The sequence below is a fragment of the Stylophora pistillata genome, chromosome 5 (assembly GCF_964205215.1).
Source record: "Stylophora pistillata chromosome 5, jaStyPist1.2, whole genome shotgun sequence".
NCBI lineage: Eukaryota > Metazoa > Cnidaria > Anthozoa > Scleractinia > Pocilloporidae > Stylophora > Stylophora pistillata.
This window is the reverse complement of record NC_142523.1, coordinates 8,476,144-8,500,354: the sequence shown is the minus strand read 5'-3', so window position 1 is coordinate 8,500,354 and position 24,211 is coordinate 8,476,144. Positions and strand designations below refer to the sequence as shown.

Here is a 24,211-nt window from a genome sequence, read left to right as displayed (position 1 = left end):
TTCCTATACGCATTCCCCAAAATTTACAAAGAAATGTCGGATTTTTAACAAGACTATTCACACTGACGTAAATCGATGTCAAATATCTTTAAGAAATAAAACTGGCTGTGCACACTTATGAGTAAAAATGGGGGTAATTTCTCGCTGGACTACAAAGAATAAAAGAATGAGGTTTGGTTGCAGTCTGCTAATTTTTTACAAAAGCATGATTATTTTTGAATAAAAAATTTATTTTCAAAACGTACATAAATAAGTTCAGGAAAAAAGAGCTAGCTCAGTTTTCACTTCGACTTTGGTGAAGAAGAGTCTCCTCGCGTTTGATCTTCTGGTCGCACGATTATTCTGCAGAAAAGATGAACGGCTTTGTCCTTGCCTTAGTTCTTCTCGTTAGCATCTGCTCGGCCGCTAGAGTGCCATTACTTCGTGAGACTGAAGGTAAGAACCGTTTATTTCGAGTTGGCAGAGTGGTAGATATATTTATAGATCCTCACCCAGCGTGCATAATCAGCCGAGTTGGCGCCTTTCGATCAGTAGACTTAAAGTTCGAAAAAAGTTAAAAGGTTCCAAATATTTTGGCACTCTATGAAGGTTTTGAAGATACAATTTTGACTAGTGTTAAAATCCGAAGAAAAAAAGTAAAGCTTGCATTTCTATTCTTATTTTTCTTTATCCTACCGATATTTGGATAACATAGGCTGAGATCGTTTTGGCGCGCTTCAAGTTAGTTAAAGAAGTGGAAAAACTCACCACTCTTATCCATTTTCTTAGTTTGTATTTTGACGTAGATGTTAAAATTGTCTCGAAATAACGTTAGCGACGATCAAATAATTTCTCTTAATATCATGATTGTGTTTTTTCTTTCGAGTTGAGACATTTTGCGCGCGCGCGCGCAATGGCAGGGGTTCCGTGCCTTTTTTCTTGACGTGATTAGGCGCACAAAATGATTCCTAATACTCTTCATATATCACACAGTTACCAGACATGCATGAATGTTTTGTGATGAAAATGATTACCTTGACCTGTTTTTCAAATTTGTTGTGAGTTGAGACGTTTTGCGCGCGCTCAAAAATCGATCCAAGGAAAACAAATCGATTGGCCACCACCATTTTGATGGTGTACATTTTCGAAGTGGATCTAACTTACCTTTAAATGACGGCTAAGAGCAAATTATTTTATTGTAATTTTTTTTTTCAGTTGTTGCTGGGATTTGATTTGATTTGTTATCATTTACAGGTAGAAAACTATTCCCGAGGTGTCTTAAGCCTGGCTTCGTAAAATCTCCAAAAAATTAAATATTGTAATGGCCCCTGAGTGAGCAACAAGCCAAAACAAAACAGCAGCATCAACAACTAATATGTAACTTTTCTAAATTCTACAGCAATCGGTGGTTTCACACTAAATCATGGTGGGGGGGGGGGGGGGGAAGGAAATTGAAAGCAATTTTGGCCTGAAGAGCGCCGGGGAATTTAAACGAGCGAATCTTCAAAAATGTAGATGCTTAGGAATTGCCAGGGGAGGTGAGGGGGCATTTGGAAGTTTAGAATTGATCGACGCATAGTTCTTAAAAGTGTGTTATACTCTTTATACATCACACAGTTACTACACATGCATCATGAATGGTTTGGGATAAAAATGATTGCCTTTTGATTCCACTGATTTTGATTTTTCGTTTTTAAGATGAAATAAGGAGCTTTCCGAAGCAAACGGAAAGGGATATCTCAGGTAAATCAGTCCGTTGATGTGAATTGAACCCAGTCTAGTCAATTGAGTATTTCAAGGGTAATTGTGTTCCAAAAGATAAACGAAGGGACCGTTCATTATTTTGCGCCTAAGAGGGGATTAGAAGATTTTGGTTGTGTCACGATAAAATTCCCCCCCTCGTTCTTTTTTTACTCTTATGATCCTTTCTTATTGGCAGTTGATTGGAAGTCAATTTTCTATAGCCCCCCTCTTTAAACTCTGTTAGCGAAGACGGATCACTCCTCTGGTTCACCTGAAAACCACGTGATCCCCAAAATCCTTCATTAAAGTACTTGTGATTTCAAATCGACCCACGCTGCGTCTGATTTCGCATCAAATTGAACCCCACTCTCTTTCATTATTTATTCACTATTTATTCTCCTACCTACGTATGATTTTTCAGAGTTAAATGAAATTCCAATGGACGGATCTGTTTGGAAACGCGGTGAACGTAAGTTGTACAGACTCTACCTGGCTTTAATTTGTTAGTCTTGATTTTCTACAATCGGCGATTTGTCTATAAAACTTACTTCACCAATGAGGTGAAAAGCTAAAACTAGTCATGAATTGTTCACTTCGGTTTTCCTGCGCCTCAGGAAGTTTGCTCGTATGTTTTGAAAACTATCTTCGGCTCCTTAATCTGATGGCTGCTGTAGCTGCTACGGTTCAATCGATCAATCGATGAATCTCGTCATTGATCAATCAATATCAGTCAGTCAGCTTGTCAGTCAGCCAATCAATCATTCATTCAGTGAGTCAGCGGTCAGTCATTCAGTAAATCAATATAATTAACAAACATATTACGAAGACTTTTATCTCCATATCAATTATTTGTTTCTGTGTTCCTATTTCAGCCAGCATTTGCCCTAACTGCAAGTCGCTAGGTCCTGGATGCTATTGTACCTACAGGCGTGACTATTGCCTTGCTTGGGGTTGTGGTACCAGCGGACGATGCAATGATGACAACTGTATTTCCAAGTGAAATATATAAGGTAAAGAGAGCTTTCCCTTAAACTGAGGTTTGAACAAAGTGACATGTATCCCATGAACTCCCAAGATCTAATCAGTAACTCTCCTGACTGTCTGCCATACAATTCTTATGATGTTAGTTTGATCTCATTAGTTATTCTCCTTACTGTCTGCCATACAATTCTTATGATGTTAGTTTGGAGAATTTGTTATTGGATCAACTCATGATCCTTAATTGATATTTTCCTCTATTCTCATCACTTGTCTGCTGGATATGGTATTGATGTTGTAAGGAGAAATTCTGTCTTGGTCACTGATGGGAGTGTATGGGATGCAAGCCTAAATATATATATAGAACACCACAAACCGTAGAACCATTAGCCAATCATCTGTTAATCTCAAATTAGTCGCGCCGCAGGAACACGTACTAAAATTGGACTTAAAAACGTTTTTACTAGAAGAGGGGTATTTTTGAGGGATAAGTTCTCTCACTTCATATATTCTTCGCTGTCTATAATTGTTACCGTTCTTTGCTCTGCAATGCTCATTTCCTTTGTTTTCTCCATCAGGTGCAATTTACGTGGACAGTTTCAGCCTGACTTTAAGTTGCTTTTCAGAGGGAGTCGCCATGCACTTAGCACCAACGTAATTGCAGTCGAATTTTTTGTGTTTTCATTTCTTGTTTTTCGTTAGTTTGTTTGATGGCTGTAGATCTAGAGATTTTCAATGAAGAAGAACATTAAAAGTGTGTTATTTCAATCAAGATGACTGTGGCAATTTTCTTTCTCAATTTTTTTTTTTATCGCCACCACGTTGTAAGTTTCTCGAAGTACCTTTAATAGTAGGCCGATAATGACCTGCCAAACCGCATGCTCGGCATTTAATCAGACAAGCAATAAGCAAAATATCCAGCAAAGTCATGAGAGGGGAGGGGCGGGGGAGGTCACACACTAGAGTGTCATTTGGGGTATGAATACCTGTATATCATAAATTACGTACAAAATGAGACAACAAATAATAACTTTCGAATTCTCTTCGATAAGGAGAGCTCAAGCGAACCCGTAGAACTCCTCCTCTTAGCGAAGCCGGTGCCTTTCATCCGTGCCATTGCGGGGAATTCTAATCAGTTGACAAGCTGTATGAGAATTGATTTGGTTACCCAGAAAGTGTTACGCTTCAGTCACTTTTTCTTGTAGTCTACGCTACCTTTAACCATCAGAGCCCCAGGAAAGCTCGGGTTTTCGAAACCTTAAAGTGCAGGGTGCCACTGGAATTTGAAATGCTTGTCTATCCGGATTAGTTCCGAAAAACTTCAAAAAAGCGAGCGCCATTTCGTTTCCAGGCAATGCTATTGTGCTTGAAGTTCTGCCAATAACGATTGTATCCTCCTCCCATAACGATATTAGACTTTGCTTTATCTTTTTCCCCCTCAGTGAACTATTTTATTTTTTCATTGCTACTTCACCATGAATTGATTCATTCCGATGATATTTTGTGAAAGACATGGCTTGCCAAGGTCACTCTTCCTTCTTTGAAATCAGCTAACCCATAGTCCACCTTGAGACCAATTTTTTGTATCCAGGCAACAACTTCCTTAAGAAAACTTTCAGTAGAGTGGCGTGATATGTGGTATGATATGTTCTTTGAACATTATAGCAAATCACCAATAGATTTTTACAACAAAAGGCTGTTAAGGGTATTGGCATATGTATTTTTGAAAAATAACACCTTGGGCAAGATTTTTTTTTTTTTTTTTTATCGTCGGTTTTCACGCTTCTGCACGTTCATTCTGAAATGCCTTTATCGCCCGCTCTAGCTTTTCTTTAGTTAGTACTGAATTTTATCTAAAACTTTTTTTTTTTTCGTAGCAATAAGAAGTGTTCGTTAACGGAGTTATGTCGGTTATTTCAAAGGAAGGTTGAAGATCAGTGATCAAATGATCAAATCTCATCAGCCTCGGTCCGTGAAATTTATCGCGAAGGGAGAGAGAGTATATTTCATTAATTTTCCTCAGCTGTGCCATTTGATTTCCAGACCTTGAACCTCCGCAATTGCGATTTTATTAAAAAGTTGTCTTGGCTGCGGAAAAAGGGAATCTACTATTCGCGTCGAGTTGTTTGTAAACAAAGAAACCTCTGCTATAGTTGAGCGCTCAACCAATGAATTTCAAATGAGCCGTGTCGATTTGTCAGCGGACGACAAACATGGCGGACCAAGAAGATGATGATTCAGACTTTGAGCGGCAAGGAAGTACAGAACGGGGAAGTTTGAGTACTGAAAGTAGTTACGACGAAAGCCCTTTGAGTCCAAGGAGTGAAGATTCTGATTGGGGTTTTGGTACGAATGAAAACTCAGTATTTACAAATGAATTCGACCCGGAAAAACAACGCAGTGAATTAATCAAGGAAGCTTCGATTGTCGACTGTCTTTTGTTTGAAATTTACGACCAGTATCACAGTAGAGACTCAGTGGATAGTGACAATGTTACTGAGTATTCTACAACATCGGGAAGTTTCTACGGTGGTTCTTTCGACCTCGAAGAACGCGGTGAACGGTGGACGAAAAGCGAACTCTCCTGCGAAAGGTTAGAGGCAGGACCTTCTAATATTATTTCCACCATCGTGCTCTCGTAAAATTAGCAGCAAAAGGGCAAAGTTTGAATGCAGTTTGACTATTCGAAATTATTTTCCACTCTTACTTTGCGGTCTAATATTAAAAAGAAGAAGTCAGAGGAAAATTTTTAGTTGCAAAATGAGGACAGAAATTTATCCTTTTTTATTGATTTGCATTGGCGAATTTCGGACATTATCTTGTGTTCGATACTGTTTAGAACTAGTTTACAATTTAGGATGATACGTAGAAAGCCAAGATCATCATCATCATCATCATCATCATCATCATGTTTATTTGTTCAAGCAGGTTGAATTTATTGGCAACTGTATAAGCTGATGTGGACCTGCTGTTTTCCCACCCAACCCACCCCAGGGGAGGACATCCAGCACACAGTAATCTCGTGCGTGGGAAATTAACGTCTCTTACCCCTTACCCTTTTTAAGAGACGGGACCTCCGGCTTTACGTCCTATCCGAGAAGACGAAACAATGTGAGTGAAGTGTCTTGCTTAAGGACTCAACGTTAAGCCCCAGCCAGGACTTGAACCCGGGCCGTTTAACCCAGAGTCCAGCGCACTGACCACTGGAGAGAATTGAAATTTTTTCTAAATAGTTAGCATTTGTACAGGTGATCGTTTTTAATACGTTGTTTATGTTTCTGTTAACTTTTTTTTCTGCTCACAGACACAGACGAGCTTCGAATCATGGCTAAGGAGATGCGAACACGGATATCCATGCTTTCGACAAAATTAGTCAAGCAACTTAAACGGAGGGATAAACACGCTCACAAACTTCAAAGAAACTTCGATGTTTTAAGTGCTATTCTTCAAGCGGTTTCGTTGAAAAGACGTAAGTATTTGACCCACGCAACGCCTCAGAATTTTCTTAATCGATTTATGATCATTAATTCGTTGTTTGCAGCAGTTTAATTTTGGAAAATATTTAGCCAGCCAAGGTTAAACTAGTCAAAGAAACCACGAAATTTTCAAGCACTAGCTCTGTTTGTGGTATAGTTTGTGATTTTTCCCGATTTTTTCTGAGCAGATATCAAACGTAGCATTCTCTGTAATCTTCACGACCGCTTAATTTTCATGACAAAGGTCGCTGTTTCCTGTAATAGTCCAAGCTAGGATTATGCGCTAGTTTGTATTACAATCGCGTTCACTGGAGGTAAATTTATCTCTACAAAGATTTTAAAATTGATTTTAACACCTGAACACAGCGTGATGTTCTAGAAACAGCTATGAAGATTGTACAATGTGTGTAGAGCTATGTTAAAAAAAACATATAAATTTAAACCTTGTGAAATCTATTGTAATGTAAATTGTCTGACACGTCGTGTTTTTGGCCTGAAGATGCAAAGTTATTCATTGATCAATCATTATCTCTTTACATTATAGGTGAGAGGCCTCGAAATTTTTACAGGTTTTGTATTTGTATTGTTAGATGGAAGTATAGATTTAGACACTGGCATTGTTCCTGGTGATTCTATCTGAATAGAACAAAAAGTTACTACTAACTGTAAGCTTTGAGATCACTATAAATATTCCAATTATCCACTGAGCCCTTAGTGACCAAGAAATTGTACAATTTCAAATTGGCACCAATTTAAACATTCTTCACCAAAAAGAGACAAATTAGTGTTAGATGCAAATTTTGCTAAGTTGTCAAGATTTGCACCTGTTTTCAAGGGCTACACTTTGAAAATTATTAAATTGCAATCAAGTTATTGGAATAACATTGACAAGCTTAGTTATCAAGTTTGCCAGAAGCTTTTAGGACACAGACATTTTAGACAGGCATGTCATTTTCAGCACATTCATTTGATTTTTGCTACACAGCTGGTTCTTCTTAAAATGAAGATCTGCACTGAGCAGACCAGATACACAATAATCAAGGAATTAGGAAATATGTTGTAGTAGAATGTCTCTTGTGATATTGCATTTGTCCTGAAGCTCTGTCCTGTTCTTAGGAAAATCCAACCACAGTTGTCATGCTACAGCTGTATTGAGTTCAGTGAAATTTCATTAGTTGTAAAATGATATTGGCAAGTCTTGCATTTGCTCAGAGAAAATTTGATCAGCTCTTTGAAAATGCAATTTTCTCCTTGAATTATACTTGGGAAAATCCAAATGTAGAAGTGGTCCAAACAATTGGTGTTCTTGATTGTCAGTAATCAAGCTTGGTGTGGAATTGTAGAAAATTACTTTGTTCAGCAGCTTGAATGTGAAAATCACTATTTTTTTAGCTTCTAAAGGGACTTCTCACAATGCGGGTTCTTATTGAAATACTGAATTACTCCTGTGTCATCTTAAATTGCATTTTGCAATTTTAATTTTTTTTGCATTAGTTAATGATGGCACTTGTCATGGTTTGACAATTTTTAATTGGTAACTTGCGACATTGTCTGGTGAATTCAGAGGTAGCAAAGGTATATCATGTATAAAGGCTCATTAAATAATTATAAAATCACAGCAAAGCTGATGTAGGTATGACTTTTTTAAGCAATTTGAACTTTTAGTGACAAAACCTTATTTTGGCGAGTCATACATTTAATTTGCATTGCTCTGTGATCAGTAGAAATATTAAATGTATGCTAAAGGATATTGTTTATAAAGTATTTGTGATGGCATAGAAGCGTTTGATTGTAACATGTTCTACACATCTCATTCTGTTTCTAGCTTGTCATCTGCACATTATGATGAGTTAGTATTAACAGAGAAAGTGAATTTCTGTGAATAGTTCGATCAAAACATGGAGACTTCTTTAATCCTCTCTTTACCTGACTATTACTGTACATGATGTATTACACATGTATTGTATAAAATAGAGGGCATACTTGTAACCATTATCAAATTATAGTTATGCTACATTACTTCCTAGCACATTCTGGGTTTTTTGTTCTTATTGATATTAGGTGATATCAAATACACTGTGCATTTGTGGTAATGTTGTATTTGACTCAGTGTGTCAATTCTCACTCATTGCAAAGTGCCATCTAATTTTTGAGAGTAGGATTCATTTCTTCAAATAAAATGTGTAGGTTTAGGGGATTACTACAGAGATTTTTTGAAACTCAATATCAAATGTAACCAGTTTCAAACTTTGACAAGTGTCAAAGATGGCATGTTGCAAATTGTTTACAATTTTGAGGATGAGCAATTTTTTGTGTTTTGTGAGACAAATTTTCACCTAAAAAAAATTGAAATTTCATTTACTTTAGGCTCCAATCTTTGTAATGTGGGGTTCAGTCATCGAACATTAACATGGAATGGAAAAAATTAATGTCTAATGTTATGCAGGTCTACATAATTAGAGCTTAAAATGATCAAAAAGTGGATTACTACTTGTCTCTTTTCAGGTGTGGATACAAAAATCAGATTTTCCTTCATCCCTCAGTCTGGAAAGAAGGCATTTAAACACGTTAGTAATGACTACTTTTTGTGACAGTTTTCTTTAGTGGTTTCCTTGTATAAACAGGGATAATTTTTCTTGACAGTGGCTTGCTGCATTCAAAACAATTGCCAGACTTAAAGAAGGTGTGCCCTCACAGTGAAGAAGAAGGGTAAGTTGATCTTTGGTATCAAGTTCTCTCCATGGTAAATTAATCATGTTCTTACTTGAAATTTGTCCCACAATAATCAAAAGATCTTTTTCAATGCATTTGGATCAATTTTGGTAGAGTAGATATGTTAAAATTGTTTCAATCCTTCTTTCTCTTTCAAAAGAAGGGCAATAAACTTTCTGCCAGTGTCTACTTTTAGCAATGAAAAGTGTGTATTGTGTAATGTCAAAAGTGTTGGTGTTAATATTTACATGTAGCTCTACATGTCAAAGATGAAATTGCTCATCTTTTCCCTTGCTTTGGACTGAAGGAATATTTAGTCTTATCCAAATTTAGATGCCATCGAACTTCCTAAATGTGCTATTCTCAAGTTATGCCATTTTTTTCAATGACTCATCAAAGTGTTTTGTTCATTTTCTGGTTTATCATGATCAAATCCTTAGTCTAGTTTTTGTTGTGATATTTCTTTCCTCTTCTCTCATCTATGAGTATTATGGTGCATGAGTGTTACAGTTAGGAAATATGTTTTGGTGGTGATTGTGATGTAATCCATATAAAGAGAATAACATCTTTTGTAATAAATAAAAATTTATTGTCAGTTGTGGCTGTGTCTTGCTGAGAGTAAAATCAAAGACTTGGACTGGGAAAAGACAGCTAAGTTTTGCTTTAATGAGAGGAGTAATCCAGATGATGATGAGCTAGGATCACAAATTGTAAAGGTAAGAGTTTAAATAACAGAGGAACATGTCATAAAAAATTCAACAACCTTTGAGCCAATAAGGTGGGAGTGTTGTAGTTTGTTGTGTGATCTAGTTCACCTAAAATAATTTATTCAAACCCTGCAAGTGACATTGACCCTGACATCGACCTTGATATTGACCTTGACCTTGACCTTGACATTGACCAATCATTGTGACCAATCAGAATGTCTGGTTTGTTTCTTTCTGTGCACTGAATTGACCCTCTTCTGCACTGAATTAACTATCTTCTGCACTGAATTAACTGAAAACTGCATTCATCTTAACCAATCAGAACTGAGAAATGTTTTCATGTATATTATTAAGATTTAAACAGTATTAGCGTTGTGTGCCCAAAAGTCAGCAGAACAGAAAGATCAATCATTCATTCAGTGAGTCAGCAGTCAGTCATTCAGTAAATCAATATAATTAACAAACACATTACGAAGACTTTTATCTCCATATCAATTATTTGTTTCTGTGTACCTATTTCAGCCAGCATTTGCCCTCACTGGGAGTCGCTGGGTCCTGGATGCTATTGTAGCTACAGGCATGACTATTGCCTTGCTTGGGGTTGTGGTACCAGCGGACGATGCAATGATGACAACTGTATTTCCAAGTGAAATATATAAGGTAAAGAGAACTTTCACTTAAACTGAAGTTTGAACAAAGTGACATGTATCCCATGAACTCCCAAGATCTAATCAGTAATTTTCCTTACTTTCTGCCATACAATTCTTATGATGTTAGTTTGATCTCATTAGTTATTCTCCTTACTGTCTGCCATACAATTCTTATGATGTTAGTTTGGAGAATTTGTTATTGGATCAACTCATGATCCTTAATTGATTTTTTCCTTTATTCTCATTACTTGTCTGCTTGATATAGTTCTGATGTTGTAAGGAGAAATTCTGTCTTGGTCACTGATGGGAGTGTATGGGATACAAGGCTAAATATATAGAACACCACAAACCCCAAACGGCAGGTTTCCAAACATCACACAGTATATTTCACCGTAGAACCGTTAGCCAATCAGCTGTTGTTCTCAAATTAGTCGCGCCGCAGGAACGAGTACTAAAGTTGGATTTAAAAACGTTTTTATTGGAAGTGGAGTATGTTTGAGGGATAAGTTCTTTCACCTCATATTCTGATATGAAGTTCATATATTTTGAACTGCGGTTATAGATACGTATGATGCACGTATTGGTAGAGAGCTGCACTAGTATCGCAGAGGTCAGTGGTTCGAATCCCGTACAGGCCTGATTTTTTTCAGGTCTGATTTTCGCTATTGCATAAATGGCGCTCTCTACTGCGAGGATCGTGCATCATACGTACTTCATATTCTCTTCGCTATCTATAATTGTTACCGTTGTTTGCTCTGCAATGCTCATTTCCTTTGTTTTCTCCATCAGGCGCAATTTACCTGGACAGTTTCAGCCTGATTTTTGGTTGGTTTTTAGAGGGAATCGCAGTTAGCACCAACGTAGTTGTAATCGAATTTTGTTTTCATTCCTTGTTTTTCGTTGGATTTTTTCATGACTGTAGATTTAGAGCTTCTCAACGAAGGGGATCATTAAAAGTGTTATTTTAATTGAGATGATTGTGGCTTTTTTTTTTTTCAATTTTTTTTGATCGCGAGCACGTTGAAAGTTTCAGTAAGGAACACTTTTTACTGTACGCAGATAATAACCTGCCAAACTGTATGTTCGGCACTTAATCAGACAAGCAGTAAGGAAAATATCCAGCAAAGTCATAAGAATTGAGGGGGGGAGGTCACACTAACGTGTCATTTGGGGTATGAATGATATAAAAAAATAAGACGACAAGCAATAACTTTCGGATTCTCTTCGATAAGAGAAGCTCAAGCGAATCCTAAGAACTCCTCCTATTAGCGACGCCTCGTCTTTTATCCATACCATTGCCGGGGGGGGGGGAGGGGGGGAGAACTTTAGTTGACAAGCTGTATGATAATTTATGCATGCCATTGGGGAGAACTTTAGTTGACAAGCTGTTTGATAATTTATCCATACCATTGGGGAGAACTTTAGTTGACAAGCTGTATGATAATTTATCCATACCATTGGGGAGAACTTTAGTTGACAAGCTGTATGATAATTGATTTGGTTACCCAAAAAGTGTTAAGCTTCAGTCACCTTTTCTTGTGGTCCAGGCTTCCTTTAATCTTCAGAGCTCTATGAAAGCTCGGGTTTTCGAAACCCTAAAGTGCAGGGTGCCTCTGGAATTTGAAATGCCTGTCTATGAGGATTAGTTCTGAAAAACTTCGAAAAAGAGAACGCCATTTCGTTTCCAGGCAATACTATTTTGCGTGATGTTCTTCCGACACCTGTTTATCCTCCTCCAATAACGATATTAAAATTTGCTTCACAATTTTTCTCCTTCAGGGGATTATTTTATTATTTCATTACTATTTCACCATAAATTGATTCATTCCGATGATATTTGGTGAAATTAAGACATGGCTTGCCGAGGTCACTTTTCTCTTTATACTCTGTTGGCGAAGACGGATCACCCCTCTGTTCCCCCTGAAAACCATGTGATCTCCCCAAAACTCTTCATTCACATACTTGTGATCTCAAATGGACTTGCGCTGCGCGTTCGATTTTGATAAAACGTGTCTGATTTCAAATCTAATAATATACATGAAACAATTTCTCAGTTCTGGTTGGTTAAGATTAATGCAGTTTTCAGTTAATTCAGTGCAGAAGAGAGTTAATTCAGTGCAAAGAAAGAAACAAACCAGACATTCTGATTGGTCAATGTCTAGGTCAATATCAAGGTCAATGTCACTTGCAGGGTTTGAATACATTCTTTTTGCACGTGATACGCGCGCTTTTCTTCTGCGTAGTTATGAGAAGCTACCTCGTATTTTTTCATGTACATTATTAATAGATAATCACATGATTTTCTCGTGCAATTTGGAATAAATAAGCACTTGCAATTTTGTTAGTCTTTGAAAAAATTTACTCGTGCTTATTTATTCCAAATTGCACCGAAATCATGTGATTACATGTACAAATTGCACCCCTCTCTCAGTGTATGCAGCAGTTGAACGCAACCATTCAAAATGACACTAATTATGTTGAAGCGATGAAAATCTCCATATAAATCAATTTTTGCATTTTGATAAATTTTACTCAATGCTAAATTAATGATATTTATGAGATCTTTGCAAAGGCTACTAAAACTGAAATGAATTGGCACAAAATAGTTATTAATAGCGGCCATTTATTCGTCTTCGTCAGAGTGAAGTCATAAAATAATTGTCCATTAGTTGTAGTTTGTTAAACGAGAACAAAAAAAAACATGTTTTAAAAACTGGACTTGACCATACACAGCTCCAGAGAGAGAACACAATTATAACTTTCGGGGTTGTTAACTGAGCGCGCGTTGGAATGAGAATAATTATGCAACTCTTACTTTCCCGGTCATTCATATGTTTGCAGTAGTGTTTGAAAGTTTAATTTATCTGTGAACTTGATTTCATAAGCTTGTTCATGATCCAAAAGTTTTATCCGAGCTTGTCCTATCTTTCCCAAATGATTTCCGAATTTCGTGTCGCAGTTGTCTGTTTATAAAAATGGCCGCTTGGAGAGTTCTCCAAGAACTCTACAAGAATCTTGAACTAGTATTAGAGGTTTTATCATACTGAGATTAGATGAGAAAAATGCTCTGTTTACAGAAGGTCGAAGGGAAATCCTATCATCCTTCTCTACAACCAGAATACATTTTGCCAAAACCGACTGTCAGTCATCTCGGACGCAGCAAAGAACACTCGGATGTTGTTATGGACAGTGCCATATGTCCTTTAATGATTAGTCGTGTTCATACTGAAATTCATTTCAACGAAGGAAGGTTCAGAATTGATTGTGAGGGACTGAACGGGCTGTTTTATATAACGGGCTCCCTATATATCTTAAATGCTCACACCATAATTATTATATCAGCCCCCGCTCTGGCAACTCTAATAAACAACTCGGTTCAAAGGGGTATCTTTCCCTCCAAACTTAAGCATGCTAAGATTATTCCAATATTTAAGGATGGGGACGAAGCTGAACCTGGAAACTATAGTCCTATATCACTTACATACATACATACGTAACTTGACCACTCCCCATAGGGGCTTTTCAGGGCCAATTCCCACCCATACCAACCCAGGGGAGGACATCCACCACACAGTAATCTCGTGCGTGGGAAATTAACGTCTCCTACCCCTAACCTTGCAGGAGACGGGGCCTACGGTTTATTCGTCCTTATCCGAGAAGACTAGAATATCTATCCATTTTTTGATTATAAAAAGGTAGCGAATTCTCCTCACTTATTTTAAGACCATCTTTCGTTCTTTACTAGACTCTTTGAGAAAATTATGTTCAACCGCCTAAAGGCCTTGTTTAGCGAACATTGCTTATTTTACGAGTCTCAGTACGGTTTCCGAAAACAGCGCTCAACCGAGCATGCAATCCTGGATATTGTGAACAAAATTCAATTAAACACGGACAAGGGAATGTTCTCCTGTGGTGTATTTATTGACATTCAAAAAGCATTTGATACTGTGAATCACTCTATCCTCCTTCATAAACTATCCCACTACGGCATCCGGGGTATAGTAAACGACTGGTTCTCCTAGAATCCAGACCCCACTCAAGTAGGTCCCCACGTCATGATCTAGAAAGGAAAGTACCCTTTGTGGCGTTCTTCAGGGGAGTGTACTTGGCCCCCTGCTATTTCTTATTTATGTAAATGATATCTACATGGCCTCAAACAAGTTAACCTTTTACCTTTTTTCTGATGACACTAACCTTTTATACGCTGATAAAAACCTAAAATCCCTCGAAACCATCGTCAACTGTGAACTAATTAAAGTTGTCGTCTGGTTAATCGTAAATAAACTCTCCTTAAATATTAAGAAAACGAACTATATAATTTTTTTATCCATATCAAAAATGCATCAATTTTAACATTTGCATAAAGGCCTATGATGGCCGCGCTAAAACGTTCTTTGATCTTGAACGTAAGGATAATGTTAAATACTTAGGGGTAATAATTGAACAACATTTATCCTGGAAACAACATTAAATATATTTCTCTAAAAATCAGCAGAAATATTGGAATTATTTCGAGACTATGACACTTTGTCCCTTTTAAAACACTTCTAAGTATTAAAAATTCATTAATTTCTCCCCTATATATCTTACGGCCTCATTTCCTGGGGCCGAGCTTCCAAATCTCATTTAGAAAAAAATTCTTAAACTCCAAAAGAGAGCCGTCCGTCTCATCAATTTTCTGACTTTCAGAACGCATGCGATTCCATATTTCGCCCAATCTAACATTCTGCCAATCTCAATGCTCTACTTCAAACTTTCATCAATCTTAAAGTTTGATATAACAGCTAACTCTGCACCTCAAAATATCTGTAATCTATACTTCTACACAAGACATACATCAGTATAATACTCGCTCATCATCTTCTGGTAACTACTATATTAATCATCAGTTGGCTCAATCATCATAAAAACTTTTTTTCCATTGTTGGTGCTAAAATTTGGAACAACATTCCCAAAAGCTATCGGAAACTGGCAATGCATATGTTCAAAAAGAAAATTAAAGTATTACTATTTGAAACTCTAGAAACTCTGAACAGTTATGCTGACACTAGCACTCTTATTTCTGAAATAAAAAAGGCATCTTAATTACAATCCAATCATAAATTATGTTTTTCTTCACTTTTTATCATTTTTTTTTTCCTCTTTTGACAAATAATGTATTCAAAATCGACTTTTTTAACGCCTTCAATTACTAATTCGTGTTTGTTTGTCCTTAACATCGCCCGCCTAGATTGGCTCGCTATTTGCAGTCGGTGTTTATTGTAAGTAACTGTTTTGGAAGACCTAATAAACTTGTAAAAACTTGTAAAAACTTGTAAAAACTTGTTAGTAAATAAAAGAAAGCCTAGCCTGCTGTGCAGGCGTCATGTTGGGGGCGAGTTAAGATTACAAGCTCCTGATCGTTTATCCGACGTCGTGTTTGATTTGGAGTCAGAGTAAGATGTTCACCCACCAACCTCAGGCCCTCTCCTTACTTTTGACCGTCACTCACCCCCTCGGTACAAATTGCATTCTCTCCCCAGCCTTCCCTTGCCACTAAAATCAATGATGGCGGCCATTTCTCCCTAAGACAAAACTAAGCACTCGCTCGCCCAAATTACTCCTGCTCTGCAGGCTTAACAAAGCGTAGCTCCGCTGTCCTATGCGACGGTGATGTAGTTGTCTTTGAAGGTGCAGGCGTTAAAACAAAAGAAATACAGTGTTTGTCGGCGTACGATTCAGAGCTTTTTTATACTTTTAGTGAGGTCTGCCAAAAATTATGATTCTGAAGAAGTGGGCTCCTTTGGAGAAGGATCAAGAGATGGGAGTGTGCGAAGGTGAAGTAAATGGAAAAATCCTGTATCACCAAGCGAAGTACTAAGGTATAGACCACTTTCATAAATGGCTGCCGGAATAAAATTCTTTTGTTTACATATAAATTTGCCTGGGTGGCCTCGTTCTCCAGTACAAAATTCAAAAGAATACATTATCTCAAGCGAGGCCACTCGGGCAAATTCGAATTTAAACAAAAGAATATTAATCCGGCAGCCATTTATGAAAGTGGTCTATAGGTACATGACAGAGAGGTAAGGGTACTTTTGAAAGGTGTCAGGGACCGGTCATTTATTAGAGGCTGGAGTTGGGGTGGACTGGTGCATTTTAATTTTCCTATACATAATTTCCCATGAGCCTGTTCTTTCCACTGCATAACATAATGTGGCCCCCCTTTGAGTCTGTACATAAAATAAGATGACCTGCCCTCAACCACAGAAACTCATCAAACTAGTAAAGCAAATAGTGAAAATAAGAGAAAGGCATTAATCTCCAAACTACTGTCTGATGGTGAGGTTTCAGTTAAGGAAGTTGGCTGCTCAAATATCCTTGAAAGGGACACAAGTTTACTGGCTAAAGCAAATGATGGAAAGAGGGCTTATAAGTGATCAAGCTTGTACACTAATTAAAGAGTACTTGCCCTCAGCTCCTCAAACAGTGAATCAGAGGACAGTGATACTGAGTAATACAGAGTAATCCATGAAGTTTTTTTTCCAATGTGAAAGAACTGCTAATACACCATGTTATGTTGGTTTGTTATGCCATCACTTTGATAATAAATCATATTTGACTAATGTTAATGATTCCATGAGTGTTTCTTTTTTTGTGGAACGGAAATAGGAATGCATAAAAGTACATGGCCCCTCAGAAATGGTTGCACAATTTTATGCAGCCCCCCATTTTCAGGTGCACACAATGGTATGCCCCCACCCCATTTGCACCTGCCAACCCCCCCCCCCCTTACCCTGTAATAAATGACTGGTCCCTTCATGATACTGGGCTACTGGACCCAGTGGAAGGAGTGTGGGCTTCTGGAAAGAGAGGTGAAAAATTTATGAGGGGACTGTGGGGTTTTAGATCCTAGAAATATGATAGAATAATGAATTCTTATAAGACGTCTTATGAAAATAAGATAAGAAGAATTCATGTACTGTAATAGAAGGGTACCTGTTTATAAGTTGTCCACAGAGAGGCAATTGTGTTGTGTTCACGGACATGACTGAGAGTGCTCTCACAGCTCCTCTCTCCACCCAAGAGTGTATAAAAGGGTAACAGAAAAAGCTGTCAGGGGAACTTGAGGGACTACTGAGGGGGAAGGGGAAAGGGGATGAACTGCAATGGACTGGCATACCCTCCTGGGAAAGTGGCAATACTGTATGTTCTCCTTTATGTTAAGCATGACGGGTATTTGAATAGGTAAAATAGCTTTCCAAATCAGTTGAGCATCCCCTTGCCTGTAGAATTCTGCATTGAATTGCTTGCAAAAACTGATGCCATATATCAGTTTCAATTGCAATTAAAAGCAGAATTCATGAGTCATGAAATGGAATTTCCTTGAATCATATAATTAAATAAAAATTAATAAAAAAAAAGTAAAACAGCATTACTTATGGTCGTTATGTAAACACAGATGCAAAACAGGTCAGGCCTAGGGTTGAGTTGTGTTTTGATAATTTTCAGTTCCCCTTGTGAAAAGAAGGCCAAAGGCAGCATGGAAGGCAAGCAGGTCAATTCTTGACTTCTTATAATTTAAAGGCATCATATAGTCAAACTACGATATTTAATTTGTAGCAGATATTTAATAAAATGTACAAATTAAACATAATTATTTAAAGGAGGAAGTTCATTTTTATGTTCCAGAAAAGTGTATGATATTATCTCAATCATTAGAAAGACACATGAAATTATGATGCTACCTGTTGCTCTATTGAAATAGGAAGACTAACCCAACCTTCTGAAAATTTTCTCTCAATTTTCTTTAAATGCCATCATAAATACCACTGGCTTAAGTGTTGTTCAGTTAAGTCTGGATACTATTTTTGTCATCTTTTGGCAATCAATGTTGAGAGTAAGAGAAGTAGTTATTTTTGTTTTGGAAGCACATTTGAAACTTCTATGGTAGAGATATATGGTTTTAGGAGTATCTAACAACAACAACAACAACAACACTTCTTAACTAAAATTATTTATTCTTTAAGGTATCTTAGCATCTTTTAGCACAGTGCTCTTGGCCACCATCATAAAGATTAATATATTTTTCAGGTTTTGGAAGGTGATCAAAAGGTTGATCCACAGGAAGAAGTTAAAATGAACAAAGGTATATTTAACTCAAAGTGCTAGGTGAATTAAACACAACTTCATGATGCGTGATGCAACTCTCCCTTGAAGGCATTCTGTATATTGAAGAAATATGTGGGAAAAAAGCCAATAGTGTCATATCTGGTAAAAGAAGGTACTAGATAAGTCTGTACTAGAGCTTAAAGTGACCTGCCCAGTTGGACTGATTATCCTGGTTTTCTTAGCATGAAGCAACAAGGAGTATCGCCACTTAGTCATTCTCCCCTCAGTTCTGATAGAATGCCATATTCTCCATCCAAATTGCCAAGTAATCCTCTAAAAGAACACAGGGAGAATTGTTTAAATGGCATTACCAGAGCTCATGTTAAATTTTTCTTTTGACTGGTAGTTGACAGCAGATCAAAGAAGTGCCTGAAAGATTTATATGAGGAATTACTTTGCTGTATCTGTTGTGAACTCATGGTATTGGCACACACTTTGCCTTGCTCACACACTTTCTGTTTTGGTTGTATCAGGGACTGGCTTTGGTAAGACATGTTGCAGAGCATTATTTTTTTTCTTTTTAGTTCAAATTCATCTAAACTCTTTATCCCCAAGAGTGACTAACATCTACTTTCTCAATACAATATCGTCCCTGTATCACACATAAAGGTCAGGAGAATTAGGAAAATGGTCACCAACAAAAGATAAGCTCTTCATTGTTTAACAAATTCTCCTTCTTAGCACCCTAGGGAATGTATAGAGAGCAGTATGGAGAATATGCATACTGATGTTAGGGTTATTAGGTAAATCTATTTGGTCATGTCAGATTATTTTACAATTATAGTTTATTCTACCACTCATTGGTAAGGGTAGAATTTTTTTATTCAGAATTAAAAAGATAACCATAATTTCAACAGAGTCACTGATATAAAACTTTTAAATTGCATGCTCACTTGTTTTCTGTAAGAGAAAGAACAATTTATGTGTACTTCTCAGTTGCAAACTAAGGCATAATTTGTGAACTGTCCTTTTGTTGCTTAAATTGAGTTGCTTAGCTATGACATTTGAGAATTTTGTTTAGGGACAAAAAAGTATAATTGAAGTTATTTTTAATTTCCTGTTTCTTCTTAGTCATTCAAGACTGTCCAAACTGTAGAGCAAAGGCTCAACTCATGTCAGCTGTATCAGTGAAGGTGAGATAACAGTTAAAGGGGTGATTAGAATAGAACCCTATGGTTACTTGTGATGGAACACCAACTTCTCACTTTTTTGTCAGGCGATACATGACAATTTGGAAGGAGAACCTTGTAATTTGTCGTAAGTCACTCAGGGCTTTTTTTCTCTCCCACTCTTCAATTTTGCTTGCTTAGTTAGTGAAAGTTTGAGTGAATTATATCCCTTTAGACAATTTCTAATACTTGGCCTTAATGTTTGGAAAAATTGTGACATCCCAGAATAGACATGCATGCTTTAAAACACTGTTTTAAATGTGTATGCTCTTCTGTCAAGACTAGTCTTGCCCTGGTCTTTGACAGATTCTCTATGAGTTTAACAGACATATTTTGGTCCTCTTATCTTTGAGCTGCACTGTGAACCTACTTACTCACTCAATTCTTCAGAATTCACATGATTGCCAAGATCTGATTGCTAATTCTCCTCTCTAGCCACTACACATTTCCTTGAAAATTAGTAACAGGAATTTGGTGTCAGATCAAGATAACAACTTCTACCTGATAAGTTTAAGAATTCTCATTACCTGTATGTAGGCTGAATAATGCTTCGATTGTTTAAGGGAGAGGTTTTATGTTATTATTAAAAACTGGATCATTGTGTGACTGAGGCAGGTTCTGATGTTGTTATTTGAACAACGAGACAGACTTATAGCCACAATAAAATTTATTTATACAGGAAAGTACAAAAGAAATACTACTGATAAAAAGAAAGGGTGATTGCAAGCAAATCCTCAGTAAAATAGGTCACTAACTTGAGGTTTCACGTACTGGAGTTCGTTTTTTGTGACCAAGAGGTTCTGAGCTTGTAAGTGCTGGTCTTGATACTCTGAACTACTGAGTTAAACTAACTAACTGTACTTCTTTTATAAGGAATCGAACAACAGCAAGAAATTCTCTAAAATTTTGGAAGTTAGGTGTGATCATTCTAAAGGAAATTTAGCTGCAAATCCTGTGTTTAGGTTGATTTGGTTATCATAGGAAATAGTTAGGTGTGGTGGTGTGACTTAAAGGAAATTTATGATGCAAATCCTGTGTGTATGATAATTTGATTATCATAGGAAATAGTTTCTGAAGATGTAATTCTAAAATTATAACAAAAAAATATTGCAATGTCATGCACAGTTGTGAGCCTGGTCACAATTGGATAATGCAATTCAAGACTTTTTATTGGCTTAGCCATGATTATGGTATATGAGCCAATATACCATAGTCTACAATTATGGTAAGTGTATGCATTAGCTTAAAATTTAAAGGGAGCTAAAAAGAAGAGAAGAAGAGAAGATTGATTTTGTCTAATATCTTGGGGGCGTTTTTTATAAAACAATTATTCCACTCGCGCTTGTTGGATAGGAGATGATTATAGCCAACTTGGCGCTACACACCTCATTGGCTATCTATCATCTCATATACAATGCACGCTCATGGAATAATTGTTAATTATCACTTCTAGTATTGAAAGAGTTACTTAAGACATTCTCACAATTTGCTTTGATGTGTTGACAAATTTTGACATCCCAGAATAGGGATGCATTTTTAAAACACTGTTTTCATTGTACATGTTTGTCTGTCAAGATTAGTCCGCTGCTGTTCTTAAGTAGGCATATTCTATGCGAGTTTAACAAGCATATTTTGGACCCCTTATCTTTGAGCTGCACTTAAAATCTACTCGATGAACCACTTCTTATTCACATGTAAACATTTTTTTTTCAGTTTTGTGACCTGTCCAGTATTTTGCTAATGAGAAACAAGAATTTAGTTGTTATGAGAGTGGCATGGGTAAGTGTTAAGCTTCCTGTTTGACCTTCTAGTTGCTAGGTGACAATACAATAAACAATTAAGGTAGCAGAAGAAGTTATTTCTCCAGAGGAGCTGGAAGAGAGGCAGAGTAAAATTCAGGTAAGCAGTGATTTGAAACAAAAACCTTCAATTTTTGCTGTCCAGGTTAAGTTTTGTATTTTGTTCTTCATTAGAAATTCTGGTGAACTAAAACATATTTTTCTTAGAGTATTTTTCTTCTCTTTCTAACAGAAGTAAAACAAATTGTTCCGTGTAGCAAGTATTCTCCTCAGTGGAGGCGAATAATGGTGGATATTAACCTTGCCACTTGGCTGGGTTTATATACACCACTATAATATTCACCAACACTTGAGTGAATAACTTTTTTGATATATTATTATACCATACAGAAATAAAAAAAGTAGTATATTTCTGTCAATATAACAAAAAATAGTTGGAGATTGTTTTCTTTGGTTGCTTGGCGGTCAGTGGCACCTTGCCAATCACTTCTGAACCAGTGAATCAGCACTATTCACCTGTGAGGCATTCTCTAACAAATTATATTTGTGAATTTAAGATTCTTTATGAATTGCTGTGTAATAAAGATTAAAAAAAATGAAATTTACTAGTATTACTTTCTCAGGTAATATCACTTTCCTTTCTAGGAGATGAGTAAAGAAGCAAAAAAGAAGGCTCCAAATAAAGTTGTGCCTGTTTCATCAACTAGGTCAAGGCTGGTTGAAGTGTTTTTTTGTCAAGGCATCTTCTTGACTGAATGTAAAATCATAAATTTTTTTTCATTGAAAATTTGGTTTGGATTTTTGTTTTTGTTTTTGATTTAGTGACAGTAAAATATAAGATAATAAAAGTGACTCTAAGCAAGAAAGTAGTGACAGTGAGAATTACTTAGAAGAGGTTAACTGTTCATCCAAGGGTTAACTGTGACATATTTCTAGTATTTCGTCCGGACACATTAAATCTATCATGAAATAAATCGCAAAGATAGGGTGGTGCCTGCTTTGTTCTACTCTGATGGACCATGGTAACGGTATTTAATTGAAGTTTTTGAGGGACACTTAACCAACCAAGGGATTTGCGCGCAGCAGAGACATAATCAAATTTTTTGGTACCTGGGATTATTCTGCAAGCAAAGTTCTGAATGAGTTGTAGGTTAGAAAATGCTTTTGCTAGAGGTATTACCCCGAACAGTAGAACAATAGAAAAGCCTGCTGAAAACAAGAGCGTTAATAATTAAAGTAAGAGTTTTGTTGTCCAAAAGATGTTTTATTCTATTGATACGACGTAAATTATCCAGGCAGCTCGAGGACAGTTAAAATCAGCGGGGTCGTCAAAGGTCACGGCAGAGTCAATCCAGACTTTTACAACACGACAAGGTGCTTGGTTTTGTTTGGGTTTGTTTGGGCCTGGTAACTAGTCAAAATATAGGCTTAACGTATGATGCACGATCCTCGCAGTAGAGAGCACATTTATGCAATAGCAAAAATCAGACCTGAAAAAAATCAGGCCGTTGAGTTGATTCGTAATGAACCCGTGATGATAAATCAGAAACAATGTATATATGAAGTTCATATATTTTTCAGGTCTGATTTTCGCTATTGCATAGATAGCGCTCTCTACTGCGAGGATCGTGCATCATACGTATCTAACACAGCAGTTTAAAATATATGAACTTTATATATACATTGTATCTGATTTATCATCACGGGTTTACTACGAATCAACTTAACGCCCTGCTCCCAGTTGGCTCGTTAGCTCAATTGGTAGAGCGCAGCACTAGTATCGCAGAGGTCCGTGGTTCGAATACCGTACAGGCCTGATTTTTTTTCAGGTCTGATTTTCGCTATTGCATATATAGCGCTCTCTACTGCGAGGATCGTGCATCATACGTATCTAATACCGCCGTTCAAAATATATGAACTTCCTATATACATTGTATCATATAGGCTTTACTTTTTTTGCGTATGGAGGGTTGCCAAGAGGAAAAACCTTTCTGCAGATTTGAACGGCGTTTGGTGTTAAAACCAAAGATATACTTGACTTTTGACGGGAGAAAATATTTTTTTTACATCGGAAAACATTTTTCCCGCTAAAAGACTTAGTATATTGTTTGATAAACACTAAGCACAATTCAAGAACGCAGACTTTTTTTCCAGAGACAATTTTCCCGCCAAAAAACTTTTTTTCGAAATTGTAATTTTGCCTTTTTAAGAGCGCAAGATTTCTGAACATTATAAATCCGACAGACACTACGCGATCATCGCTCTTCTTAGTACTCTTTCTTTAAAGTGGACAGTGTTGCACGCTCACATGTGACTCGCAACGAAATTAGCATACATAGTTTAGTGCACGAGCACTTGCAGTCTGCAAGATTAGCATATCTGGCTTGTACTTAAGATTTTGACATTTCGTAATTAAAACGTATACTTTATCGAGAGCACCACGCTATCAACAACAGTAGCATCTAAGCGAGACTTTTCATAAACTTTAAGTTGATCAATAAATTAATTGGATCTTGTGGCATCATCTTTCAAACCTAAAAGAAAAAGCACTAATTCAATGGCAGAAATTGAGGAAAACCTTTTGTGGGAATCGCCTCGCGTTCTATAAAAGATATTTTCTACTCGTTTATGCTTTTCACTGCGTTGTCCCTTTAACTACCAAGATCTGAATGTCAATTCTCTCCTCCAGCTGATGCACATTTCCTTGTACATGGGTAGATACTAAACATATCCAGAAAGACATGGTTACCATGGCAATCTAATAAAAAATCACACCCTACCCTTACATGTGACTAACAACTCAATTCAATTTTGATTGACAGAAGCTTCTTTGATTTCATAAGCAGA

The 24,211-nt window shown here is 36.9% G+C and overlaps 2 protein-coding genes and 1 long non-coding RNA gene across 7 annotated transcripts; all 3 read left to right on the top strand.

Annotated features, from left to right (window-relative positions):
* The first annotated feature begins 265 nt into the window (after window positions 1–265).
* LOC148730092 (uncharacterized) lies at window positions 266–3,472 on the top strand. The gene is made up of 5 exons (XM_088762318.1): window positions 266–435; window positions 1,678–1,722; window positions 2,144–2,191; window positions 2,595–2,732; window positions 3,279–3,472. Exons 1-4 carry the CDS (start codon window positions 354–356, stop codon window positions 2,720–2,722), a joined length of 303 nt encoding a protein of 100 aa, XP_088618444.1. The 5' UTR covers window positions 266–353; the 3' UTR covers window positions 2,723–2,732; window positions 3,279–3,472.
* Window positions 3,473–4,853: 1,381 nt separating this feature from the next.
* Window positions 4,854–11,217, top strand: LOC148730091 (TBC1 domain family member 30-like). Of its 3 annotated transcripts, XM_088760675.1 has the most exons (7): window positions 4,859–5,293; window positions 6,005–6,169; window positions 8,682–8,743; window positions 8,820–8,885; window positions 9,485–9,604; window positions 10,118–10,255; window positions 11,035–11,217. In XM_088760675.1, the coding sequence occupies exons 1-4, from the start codon at window positions 5,191–5,193 to the stop codon at window positions 8,874–8,876; spliced, it is 387 nt and encodes a 128-aa protein (XP_088616801.1). In that variant the 5' UTR covers window positions 4,859–5,190; the 3' UTR covers window positions 8,877–8,885; window positions 9,485–9,604; window positions 10,118–10,255; window positions 11,035–11,217. The 3 variants fall into 3 exon arrangements, with proteins under 3 accessions (XP_088616802.1, XP_088616801.1, XP_088616800.1); XM_088760676.1 differs by having other exon boundaries at window positions 4,854–5,293; window positions 6,721–8,743; window positions 10,118–11,217; XM_088760674.1 differs by having other exon boundaries at window positions 10,118–11,217.
* Window positions 11,218–15,640: 4,423 nt separating this feature from the next.
* LOC148730090 (uncharacterized) lies at window positions 15,641–23,799 on the top strand. Of its 3 annotated transcripts, XR_016001893.1 has the most exons (5): window positions 15,641–16,106; window positions 17,737–18,373; window positions 18,743–19,529; window positions 21,279–21,464; window positions 22,010–23,799. It is a non-coding gene; the product is annotated as an uncharacterized LOC148730090 (long non-coding RNA). The 3 variants fall into 3 exon arrangements; XR_016001892.1 differs by having other exon boundaries at window positions 21,279–23,799; XR_016001891.1 differs by lacking the exons at window positions 15,641–16,106; window positions 17,737–18,373 and having other exon boundaries at window positions 19,444–19,529; window positions 21,279–21,344.
* The last annotated feature ends 412 nt before the right edge of the window (window positions 23,800–24,211 follow it).